Source organism: Meriones unguiculatus, chromosome 19, assembly GCF_030254825.1.
Source record: "Meriones unguiculatus strain TT.TT164.6M chromosome 19, Bangor_MerUng_6.1, whole genome shotgun sequence".
Classification (NCBI taxonomy): domain Eukaryota; kingdom Metazoa; phylum Chordata; class Mammalia; order Rodentia; family Muridae; genus Meriones; species Meriones unguiculatus.
This window is the reverse complement of record NC_083366.1, coordinates 63983070-63995259: the sequence shown is the minus strand read 5'-3', so window position 1 is coordinate 63995259 and position 12190 is coordinate 63983070. Positions and strand designations below refer to the sequence as shown.

Genomic DNA, 12190 nt, shown 5'->3' with positions numbered 1-12190 from the left:
GCTGGTCAGCCTGGAGCTGCTCGCTCATCGTGTGTGCACAACCCCTTCTGTATGACTTCACACTCTCTCATTTCTGGAGGCATTTGTGCTTGGAGACTGGGGTAGGAGTGGAGATTATGGGCCAGCAAAAAACATTTGTCTAGGAATCCAGTGGGAGGAAATTTGTTGGTCCTGTGTTCTCACTGAGCGAGCTGCAAGTATGAGGAGGTGTCGGTAGCCACTCAGCTCACCGATTGCAGCAAGGAAGCAGGGTCTGGCATCTCCTGTGTGTTTGGGGCCTTGTTTTCTGCTGATGATCTTTCCAGTTGCTGCAGACTGGTGGGTTCACCACCTGCCTGGCTAGTAGAGCTTCTAGAGGTTTATTTTATTTTTAATCTTAAAAAAAAAAAAAGGACTTATTTTTATCTTAACTACATGTTTAGGTATATTCATATATATGAGTAGAGGTGCCCACAGAAGCCAGAGGCATTGTATCCCTATAGAGGAAGGGTTACAGGCTGTTAGGAGCTGCCCAACATGAATGCTGGGAAACAAATTTGGGTTCTTTGCATGAGCAGTATGTGCTCAACCACTGAGCATTTATTTATTTATGAAATAGTGGGAACTGCTCACGTGTGCCACAGTATACATGCGAAGGTACTAGAACAACTTGTAGAGGTTGATTTTTCTCCTCCTACCACGTGGGTCCCAGGACACAAACTCAGGTTATCAGATTTGATGGCAAGGCCTTTACCCACTGAGCTGTCTTAATAACTGTCTTAGTTAAGGTTACTGTTGCGGTGATAAAAAACAAAAACAAACAAACAAACAAAAACAAAAACAAAAAAACACCATTACCAAAAGCCGCCTGGGAAGGATGGGGTTCATTTGTCTTACACTTCCTTATCACTGTTCATCATAGGAAGAAGTCAGGGCAGGACCCTGGAGGCAGGAGCTGATGCAGAGGCTGTGGAGGGGTGCTGCTTACTGGCTTGCTCGCCATGGCTTGCTCAGCCTGCTTTCTTGTGGAACCCAGGACCACCAGCCTAGGCCTGGTATCACCCATCATGGGCTGAGCCCTCCTCCATTGATCACTGAATAAGAAAATGCTCTCCAGGCTTGCCTGCAGCCTGATCTGAGAGAGGCATTTTCTCACCTGAGGCTCCCTCCTTTCTGATGACTCTAGCTCATGTCAAGTTGACCATAATGCTATCCAGGACATTGACCGCCTTCTAAAATTTGTTTTAATTACATTTAGCTTCTAGAAGTTTATTGATGGGCTGGTCTGGCTCACAGGCACCCCTTCCAGGAGAAGGGTCCTGTGTCCAGGAGAGAAGTGGCCCCTGACCCTGTCGGGGCAGCTGACCAAAGTATAAGTCTAAGTGAATGTTGCTGTTCCCTTTCCTGAGAGACAAAGTGACTGCATTTCCAGCCTCTCAGCCCACCCGGGGCCACGGAGGGTGTTTTCTCATGCCGAAATCACTAAGTGCTTCTTTATCTTACTTTTCGCCCCTAAAGGGCTATTAGAGAGAAACACCCATGGGGGTGGGGGGTGCAGGGGTCAGCCAGAATTCCGCATTTCCTCCTGAGAGAGATGGCAGGTGTCTGAGCACTCGGGGTGCAGCTCCACCATGCTCTGAGAGCCGCGGGGAGATGGCCAGAGCCCAGCTTAGACACTAAGTGTGTGCTGCCTTCTGACTCAAGTTGTCGGAGTCTAAGTGTGTGCTCCCGCACGGAGGTGCGTGGGAGGCTCATGTCTGCTTACCTCTGCTAAATCCACATTCCAGATATGCTCGAAGACATGGATTGCCTTTGCGGAACATACGGCTAGGAAAGGGTGGTTCCTTTATCCTCCCAAACCTGTGTGTGCCCGCTGATGCGCCTGCACACAGCCCTGGCTGTTGCCCCCTGGCACCCAGCCTGCATTCTTATCCCTTGTGCCCCCAGGTCCTGCTGGGCCACCCTCCTTCGTATACCGCGGATGTCGCTGCTCCAGTCTCTGCTGTGTCCCTGCCGCCTGCTGTCCTTTCCCCTCCTCTGCCAGACACTCTGCTGCCTGCTGCCCCTGAGCTCCTGCCCAAGCTCCCCAGCTCCCTGGCCCCTGCAGTGGTCGCAGCCTCACAGAGTGTGCCTGCCCAGACCTCTACGCTCCTCCCACCAGCAAACCCACCTCTGTCTGCCGGGCCTGCCGCTGCTGGCCCCTGCCCTGCTGTCCAGCTGACGGTGGAAGCTGCCCCAGAGGTGTGTGTCCTTGTTCCCTGCTCAAGCCACCTTGGGTCTCAGCCCTAGGGGAGAGGGAGGTTTGCAGGAGGCCCAGTGTGCTCCGCAGCAGCCGCTCCGAGCTGCTTTGCCTCTCCCTCTGCCCTGGCCCACATTAGGAGGAAAAACGTGAGTTTCAGAAATGGGTTTTCCTCAGAGAGGATGTGCAGGTTGCCGAGGGCTTTCACAGACTTTGTGTGTCCTTTTTAGGGCAGTGATCAAAGTGGGTTAGCAGTCTGTGCAAGGAAGCAACGTTGGGCTTCAGGAATCTGCTTGCCTCTGAGCCTTTCAAGATTACCCTCACCACACACTGAGCTGTGTGTGGAGAGAGCCTCAGAGGAGGTGGGGCGAGGCAGCTGCATGCTGTGGCTGGCCTCCCAGGGAGGGGAGGCAGGTCAGCACAATGTAACCCCATTCTCTTCACTCTGTTCTTATTTTAGGAGCAGGTTTCACAGGACAAGCCTGCTGGCCCCCCACAGAGCTGTGAGAGGTACCGGCCTTGATGCCAGGATGGGTTGGGGGAGCACAGGCTCAGGAGCCAGTCAGCCCAGCCCAGCATTGCTTGCTGCTTTCATTCAGATCCTGCCCCAGTTTGCCAGGAAACCACCAGGATTTTTAACAGATGCTTTCCCCTTTTTCCAGAAGTGGCTCAGGGACTGTCATTCTGGTCTTGGTCAATCCAGGCTGAATCTTGGTTGTTGTCAGCCCCTGCTGGGCTATGGGTTCTGGCACTGGTCCTCGTCAGTCCGGGCTGAGGTCTGGTTGTTGTTGGTAACCGCTGAGCTGTGGCAGATCCTGGCACTAGTCCCTGTGCCAAGGACATTCCAGAAGGGAAGGCGGTAGGCAGAGGCCCAAGTGCTCTCGGGAATGCCTAGGCCCAGGTGTTCCGGTTTCTCCTCCTGTGCCCAGAAGTGCCAGTGTCATCCTTATTGATGTGGGCGTGGGAGGTGGCTGGGATCCACCAGCCCAGGAAATGGGATGTTGTGCATGCAGGAAGCTCAGTGGACTCCACAGTCTCACAACAGCCCAGAGTGTCTGAGGCCTCGTTTGCTCAGATGGGGAAAGTGAGGCACATGAACTCACTTCACGGGCAAAAGGCCTAGAGGACTATACAGCCCATCACTGGGAAGCTAGCACTTTCCCCTGGCTCCTGGGTGCTACAGGATGGGTACTAGAGGAAGAAAGGTCCTGGGTCCCCTTGCAGGCTGGGTGCCGTCTCTGCAGGTCACAACTGTAGGCTGTCCTGACTAGAGTGGATTTTCTGGTAACCCACATGTGCTGTTAACACTCTTGGTTTTCCCTCAGTTTTGGAGGTTCTGATGTCACCTCCGGAAGAGACCTGAGTGACAGCTGTGAAGGTTCCTTTGGAGGGGGCAGGCTGGAGGGCAGGGCTGCCCGGAAACACCACCGTAGGTCCACTCGTGCCCGCTCCCGGCAGGAAAGGGCCAGTCGGCCCCGGCTCACTATCCTGAATGTGAGTGGCTGCTGTTATTTGGGGCGCATGGGTGTCAGGTCCTCTGCAATCTGATCATGGCTTCCTGCAGGTGTGTAACACGGGGGACAAGATGGTGGAGTGTCAGCTGGAAACGCATAACCATAAGATGGTGACCTTCAAGTTTGACCTTGACGGGGACGCCCCTGATGAGATCGCCACATACATGGTAAGGGTAGCTCGGGGGCTGAGGTCCCCTCCCTGAGGTCCTTAGGCTCTTGCAGCAGTTAAAATGTTGAGCTCGGCCCCGCAGGGAGGTGTTTGGGTGGCCCATGGCCTAGCAGAGACAGGGCCCAGCAGCTGCCCCCCAGAGCTGCCCGCAGGTGGATTCTGTGGGCTCTTCTGCAGGTTCCTGTGTGAGGACTGGTCAGGGATGCTATCCACACCTCTTCCTGTCCTTTGGAGGAAAAAGAGGGACTTGCCAGGTGACCTGGATAAGCACAGGGAAGCTGCATCCGTAGCATCTGAGGTCCTGCGGTCCCTGCTTCACATTGTCCATCAGCTGTCCCAGCCTCTGAAAGCACAGACCTAAACCCCACACTCCCTCCCGATCCCTGTAGCATTGCCAGTACCCCCGCCAGGTGCCATCTCTCCCGGACAGAGCAGAGCCCCCTGTGAGCACTCCTTTCTTGCAGGCTTCTTCACATTCCTTGCCTGTGTTCCCAGGAAACACTGCTCTGGCCTCAGCACCTGGCCTTGCTAGAGGAGGGCAGCTTGGGTCTCAAACTGTCCATGAAAGCACAGAAGACACTGGCAAGGAAGGACCCACTGGTGTCGGCCAGACTCCCTGACCCATCTGTGACCGCAGCGAGGCAGACGCCCTACAGTTGGCCATTCTTGTAGACACTCAGTCACATACGTCCATGTGTATGGGAAGCCATGTCCTAGGAAGCGACTGGCATTGGGTCAGTGCTGTGGCCCAGCATACAGGTGTATGGAGTGAGGATGATGGGACTATGTAAGAGAAAAGGAAATTTACCTTAATGTGGTATAAATAAGTCCCCTTGACTAGTTGCTACTGCATAAGCCACTCAGTTACCCACCAAGAGTAAGCAGCCCTCAGGTTGTATCCGCTGGCCGCCTTGGCCTTATTCAAAATGGGTGTGAGTTTCTCAGGACTTTGTTCCACAGGGATTCCTCAGACAAACACTTCCTCAGGCCAGGCCAGAGCACAGTCCCCTCAGAGTGAGAGGAACAGTGGTTCTGATGCCTGCTACCGTGGTTGCGAAGACTGGCCTGAACCACTGTGGTAAAGAACAGACTTGGCTCTGAACAAAGCAGGGATGGAAGAGCAGGATTTACAGCCAGGAACAGGGTGAGGGCTAAGGGTTGAAAAAAAAGAAGAAACAGAACACAAGAGTGTCAAAGCCAATGGGATGATCAGGTTGTAAGGACACTGTGTGCTCCGTGCTCTGGCCACTGATGTCCAGGATGGTCAGAGAGGGTCACCTGGCCCTCTCCTGCCTGGAACAAATCCTACCCACACTTGTGGTGCGCCCTTCTTTCATCCTGTCAGCCTCAAAGGTGCCTCTACTGCTGTCGGTCTTCTAGAAGTGATATCAGCTACTGTGGCCAAAGGGAAACCCCTGCTACACCACTAACCCAGCCCTCATGAAGGATGAGCCACAGCTTTCGCTATCAGACAAGGGTGGCTGGGGGCTCTCTCTCCACTTACTTAGTAGGACTCTCGTCCAAGGCAGAAGGGACCAAGATCAAGATCTGGCCAAGAGTATATGAGATACCCAAGTATGGCTTGGTCAGGGAGGGGCCCTTGCCCAAAGGATCTGGATCTGGTGGCTTCTCAAAAGGTCCTCACTCTAATATCCAAACTTTGAGACCATAAACCTCTTCTCACTTTCCTGTGTGTGTGTGTGTGTGTGTGTGTATTTCACTTAAACTTATTATAGAATAACATGTAATGAGGGCTCATTTGTTGAATTTCACATTATTGTTACCTTCAGTTTAGGGTAAAGCCAGAATACCTAAGACTAACACCCCATCAAACAGGAGTACATGTGGCATGACAAATAAGTATATGAGGGGTTGGAGGGATGGCTTAGGAGTTACGAGCACCGGCTACTCGTTCAGAGGACCCAGGGCCAATTCCCAGGGCCCACATGGCTCACGTGGCACACATACGTGTTCAGCTCCGGTTCCAGGGGGTCTGATACCCTCATGCATGCAGGCAAAACACCAATGAACAAAAAATAAGCATATGCGAAGATTCCTCAGTGCCTGACGAAACAACATAAGCAAGGGCGGATTTGCACTGGGCTCACATCTCTAGGGCACATACAGTCCACCTGATGGGGACATCGGTAGAGCCACAGCTTGCAGCTGGTCACAGCACTGTCCAGTCAGAGAGCAGAGAGAAAAGGGGGTCTGTGCTCAGCTTGTTTCCTCCTTTTAACTCAGTCCAGTACCTCAGTCCGTTGCAAGGTGCTACACTGTTCAGTGTGGCTGGGTTTCCTCACTGCGCGTATCTGGTAACTTTATGTGTTGTCATGTGAACTTTCCCTGGGGAGACGTGAACAAATATCTACATACCCCAGATAGGGTACCAACAACGGACCAAAGGCTAGTTTGACAAACCAAGGAGAGTGCTGGGCATCCTTACAGAATGGGTGACCCCCATCGCTAAAAAGGCTCAGCCTAGCATGAGTGACAGCTTCCCCAGGGCTGCAGAGATGGACTCTCCCTCTTCAGTTAGCCTTCCACCGGCACTTCCCAAGGGCAGATAGTGGGTGGGGAGAGTTGCCGGAGGCTGAGTGCCAGACGGTCATGTGAGGCTCTAATGACCCTGCCAACGCCTTCCTAACATGGGGGCATGCAAACTGGCCTGATCAGCTTGAGTCTTGTGTGGGTGGTCGCAGCTGTTCTTGTTAAGACGGGGGTGAGTCTTCTGCTTGAGCGGCAGCATTCCACAACGTGTACATATGTGTTGTTTGTGCGTGTGCACACATGAGTGTATAGGGGTATCTCCTTATGCTATCACATAAGCATGTCATCACATCTGGGTTTTTTGTTTGTTTTTATATGTGGGATCTGGGGACCAAATTCAAGTCCTTTCACTTAAAAAGCAAGAGATTTTTTTTTTTTAGACTGTACTATAGATGTTTAAGAATAATGCAAATGCCCATGAAATGGTCCCCCAGCCTCTGTCTTCCATGCTGCCCACTTAGCCCTGTTTCTGCAAATCCCCTTCTTACCCTCACAGCACAGTGACTAGGAATTACGTGTCCACACGGTCATGTCCACTTGTTTTCAGCCGCGTACTGTGTGTGTGTGTGTGCCAGCACACACATGTGCAAAGCCCCTGCATAGTTTCTCAGTCTAAACTCTATCTTTTTTGGTCTCAGGTTTCCCTTGGATGCCCCGAGCCTCCTCTTATTCTATATTTTTTTTTCCCCTGTGAACTGTGTAAAGGATTGAGTCACACATTGTAAAGCCAAGTTATCTAAAAGCTCTTCCCCACTGAGCAGGCTGTAAGTGTGCGGACAGTCCGTGCTTTCTGATGGTCCCTCTGCCTTGCTCCCTGTCCCTGCTTTGAGGTTCAGGCTTCAGGAGGCTCCAGTGAAAGCGCAGGCGTAGATGGTGGAACATGGTGCGGATTAGCTACTGTCTCACTGCTGTGACAAAATAGCTGACAGAGCAAGGAAGGAAGGGTTTAATTTAGCTCACGTCATGCTAGGGAAGGTTATGGCAGCAGCGTGTGAGATGGCTTGTCTTATTGCACCCACAGTGGGGAAGCATGCTGGTGCCCAGCATACTCTCTTGTATTCAGTCTGGGACTCCAGTCCAAACACATCCCACTGTGTTTGGGATGGGTCTTCCCACCTCTGAACCTAAGGTAGGAACGCCATCACAACACACCAGAGGCTTTTGCGATTCGAAGCCCTTATAGTAATCATCACAGGGGTTAGCCAAATTTGCCCCATCTGGGACTGTCTTGCCACATGCAGGATGCTCCAAGACTTGGGTTTTGGGCTCATGACCCGAGCAGGCCATGTTTGAATTACCTTGGCTTTGATTTACATTTGTACTTGGACCCTGGAATTTTATGTCTTTCTCTGTTTTATTATTCTAAATCTCTTTAATTTCTTTTTAAAAGCAGGAAACGTGTTCCCTATCAGGAAGCTGTAGGGGGCTTTTGTTTGGTTTTGCCAGGTTTAGAACACTTCCTACGCTCCTGCCTGCTTCAGCCTGTGTCTCACACCTGGGCGCTCTGGCTGTAGCCGCTGCGTCCTACCCCCAGGCAGCCCTGCATTTACAGGCTGTAAGCAGCACTCAGGTTAGCTGAGGAGGGCAGGCCCAGCCTCATCAGGGGCAGTAGCAGTGCTCCTGGAGGTGTTGTCTACGGGGTTGGAAGAATTCTATTCTTCAACCATCTTGTCGTGGGAGCAACAGGCCCATCCACAGAGGATGGGTGGTCCAGGCATGTGTGAGGTTGCATATTTGTATGATGGGAAGAGATAGTTAGAAAGAGCAGATACTGGAGAGCCCTGGGAAAGAAGACGGCTGACTTCTCTCCCTGGAGCTCTTTGTACAGGGAGAGGTGAATCATGTTGAGTCTCCCAGAGGCAGCCAAGATACTGTGGGCCAAGGCCACCCATGGGAGCATTAAGGACAGTGACTATATCCTGGGGGCGTCAGTCCACGGTGTAAGCCCCCTAGTCACCCTCAGATCCCAGGCCTGGGCTGCTCCTGTTGCCTCACCGCTGGGTGAGGGGTGGAGACAGACATTCCACAAGAACTCCTTGGCCATGAGGAACCAGTAATGGAGGCATTATAGAACCATGGGTTCCTGGACTCAGTCCTGGCCTGCAAGGAGGACAGCATCTTTCCTGAAAGGTTGCTTGGCATCCCTGTGCTTGGACACCAAGGTCTAAGACCCTTAGCTGGAGAGCTTACAGTGCTATTCCTTAGCAGCAAGGCTAGGACCCAGAGGTCTGCCTACTCGGTCGGTTCGGCAGAGTCCAGCTTGGCCAACATTGGAAGAGCTGTCTGGATTTAGTGCTGAGGAGAGCCGTGTGGCTGTGGGGCAAGAGCTCTGTGAAGATGGCCTGTAGAGAAGAAGGCCAGTCAAGGTTTCTGGGGAACCAACCAGTGGTGCCACATGCCTTTTAGTCCTGGTAATTGGGAGGCAGAGGGAGGTATCTATGTGAGTTGGGAGGCCAGCCTGGTCTACATTGTAAGTTCCAGGACAGCCAAGGCTACTCCATGAGACCTTGTCTTAATAATAATTATTATTAGGGAAATAGGTGTGACTCATTGTTAGGTGCTTTTGTCCCAAATTAAGACCTCTCCCCTAGACTCAGTACCGGTGCACCTACTTTTCTTGGAGATTGTTGAGCTAGCCTGGGGTTCCATGACCAGCTCTTGCTCTGGGAAAGCAGCGCTGCATGGGACCATCTGATGGTGTGGGATAGTATTTTTGGCCTCCACTTTCTCGCTTGGCTTTTCAGCCCCAACCAGGGAACACAGCTTTTGTCGTGTCTCATATGGGACCTAGGGAAGGATAGAGGTATGTGTTTTCCTGATAGAGCCCCATACAGCTATGCTCTTTGTAAGACTGTCACCAACAGTCCCACATCCCTTTGCAGGTAGAGCATGACTTCATCCTGCCCGCTGAGAGGGAGACGTTCATCGAACAGATGAAGGATGTCATGGACAAGGCAGAGGACATGCTCAGTGAAGACACGGATGTTGATCACGGCTCTGATACAGGGACCAGCCCTCCACACCTGGGTACCTGTGGTCTGGCCACGGGGGAGGTGAGAGCCCAGGTCCCCAGGACATGCTGGTGGATGCAGCAGGCAGGAGGTCCAGAAAAAAGCTCTCAGTGAGCATGGCTGCTGACCTGCAATCCCTTTCCCTCATGCAGGAGAACGGACAGTCCCAAGCCAATGCCCCTGTCTATCAGCAGAATGGTAAGTCTATCTCCCAGTGCTGTACCTGGGAGAATTGGCAGCCTTAGGGAAGAAGCATTTCCCTGCATCCTCTGCACTCTAAAGCAGGCATTAGGAGTTTCCCTGTTGAGAACAGCAGCAAGGGCATTGGCCACTGCACCAGAAGGATTGTGGGAGTGGTGTTGTGGGTCTTAGCTGGTAATGGCTACCCTGTCCCAGCAGCCACTGACCACTGGCTGCCATTAATTCCTCCAAGAATTCCTTCAAGGCTAGTGCTACAGACACCCCAAGAACTGGATTGGGCTCTTCTGAGAGTGAGTGAGGCTCTTCTGAGGCTGGGTGCCTACCCTATGCCCTCCTGGATGAGGAGCAGATGGAAGCCCTTCTCTAAGGCCTCCTTATCAGGGGGCCTGGAGGGAAGTAATGGAGTAAAGCTGCTTAGGGTTATAAGAGCGAGGCTGAGTCCCTGCCCTCGTAAGAACACATTCCTCAAGGGGAAACGAGTGTTCTAGAGCTCCGCATGGGGTCTGGTACAGCAGTAGGGTCCCCTGGCCTAGCGGTACTGTCTCACTCTCAGCACCCCTTTTGCTCTGTTTCTCAGTCTTGCACACGGGGAAGAGGTGGTTTATCATCTGTCCAGTGGCTGAACACCCAGCAGCAGACACTTCTGAATCATCACCCCCACTTCCTCTAAGCTCCTTACAGCCAGAAGCCAGTCAAGGTAGGAATACACAGAACCCAGACCCCCTTCTGTAGCAACCTAGGGGCTTCTGTCTGTGCAGCTCTGTGCTAGGATGCTCTGGGTACCCGGCACCATGAAAGCCAATGCTGCTGTCCCATACTGTCACTCCAAACCTCCAGGCAGCCTACAGAGGGCCCTGTCACCATTTCTCCCTGTTTCTACTCTATCAGCCATTAGGGCGGCATTGGCTTGAGCCGCCTTGCTATTTTTTACCGCTCAAGTGAGATGCCAGCTTAATGATTGTGCAGTGACCCTCTCATCTGACTCTGTCGCCTTACAGTACACCCATGGTGAACAGGCTCTCTGAGTGCTCTGCTCTGCATGGGGAGGTGGGATTCTGAGACCACTTAATTCTTGCTTGTCACATGGATGACAGCCCGCACTCTTCACCTGCTCCAGAGACTGCCTGCCCCTATCCCCACACATGTCTGTAAACTCTTCCCTCGGGGCTGTTGGTTAAGACTTGATTTTTATGATACTTAGAAGGCTGAACGAGTCATTGGGGAAAACTTAAGGTTCAAGTCCTCATCACTCGGCAAGAAAGAGCTGATCATTCATTAAGTAGCTTGGGTTCCCATCATGCTACACTCACGAAAATGACCAAGTCAGCTTGGTCTCCTTGCCGTATGTTTTAAAATTAATTAATCAATTTTTATTTTATGTACATTGATGTTTTGCCTCCATGTATGTCTATGTGAGGGTGTCATATCCCCTGGAACTGTAGTTGTGAGCTGCCATGTGGGTGCTGGGATTTGAACCTGGGACCTCTGGAAGAGCAGTCAGTGCTCTTAACCTCTGAGCCATCTCTCCAGCCTCCAGTGAATTCCATTGCACTTTTGGAGATTTTTTTTTTTACCACAGAGAAAAGGTCTTCATAGTAAGACCCAGTGAGTGACACACTGGGAGGAAGTGCCTTGGGGGGGGGGGGGCTCAGGCTGGTGACCTTACTAGGAAGATTTGCTTTCAAAAGGAGGATCTCCTCACACATTCCATCCTCCTCGTCTCATACACGCTCCCCGGTCCATGGAAAGCCCTATCGCAAGGCGGGTAAATTTTAATGTGCCATAGGGTAGGAGGACCGTGGTGTGTCACAGCGTGGAATGCCATTAATGGCTGGCGATGTGGGGCTAAGAGCACAGAGTTAAACCTCACACCCTTCATCTACACACTCATCAGTGCACACCCCAGAAGCAATTCTTCGCAAGTTCATATATAGTGGGGCTCTGGGGTGGAGATGTGGGTGACAGATCTGTTAATTTGAATTAACTATTACCATAAAGGAGGACCAAAACAAACAAACAAACAAAAAAAAAAAAACCCAAAAAACAAAAAAGCTTGATGAGTTATGAAAATCACACTTTGAAGGCACTGGAAATCTGTAGACAGTGAACATTTATCAGTCTCTGATTAGGGGAACAAAAATAGGGACAGGTCAAGTCTTGGCCCATCTTCCATCCTACAGGGATGTCTGAGCCAGAGTGCAGCTGCCACACCAGAGAGAGAAAAGATGTAAAGCCCAGGGACTCTGGGTAGCCCTGCTGAGGCTGTGTCCACTGGTGCCTAAGGGAAATCTATGGGGCAGCAGCAAGTTATGGGCAGCAGCTGGCCAAACCTTGAGGGGAGAGCTCTAGAGCTGTCGGCTCCACCTGAACCCTGCTGGTTTCTTATGTTCTCCACTGCCTGGCCCTGCTTGGCAAAGTCATAAAGCTGGCTGGTTTCTGACCAGTGCTTAGAACAGCAAGTCCAAGGGACCCAAGAAATATCACAAAGGCACAAAACGTGGCATGTAGCCTCACTAAGCTGAACTCT

At 51.9% G+C, this 12190-nt stretch overlaps 1 protein-coding gene across 14 annotated transcripts in view; it reads left to right on the top strand.

The window, feature by feature from the left end:
- The window catches only part of Wnk2 (WNK lysine deficient protein kinase 2), a 110145-nt gene that overhangs the window by 70498 nt on the left and 27457 nt on the right, over positions 1-12190 (top strand). For 11 of the 14 annotated variants that reach the window (XM_021638182.2, XM_021638178.2, XM_021638181.2 and 8 more), the window contains exons 13-19: positions 1927-2220; positions 2679-2728; positions 3544-3712; positions 3783-3899; positions 9334-9504; positions 9615-9660; positions 10241-10360. In XM_021638182.2, the coding sequence (XP_021493857.2) occupies positions 1927-2220; positions 2679-2728; positions 3544-3712; positions 3783-3899; positions 9334-9504; positions 9615-9660; positions 10241-10360 (967 nt within the window). The remainder of the gene's footprint in view (positions 1-1926; positions 2221-2678; positions 2729-3543; positions 3713-3782; positions 3900-9333; positions 9505-9614; positions 9661-10240; positions 10361-12190) is intronic. The other 3 variants (XM_060372557.1, XM_060372556.1, XM_060372554.1) reach the window with 1 other exon arrangement.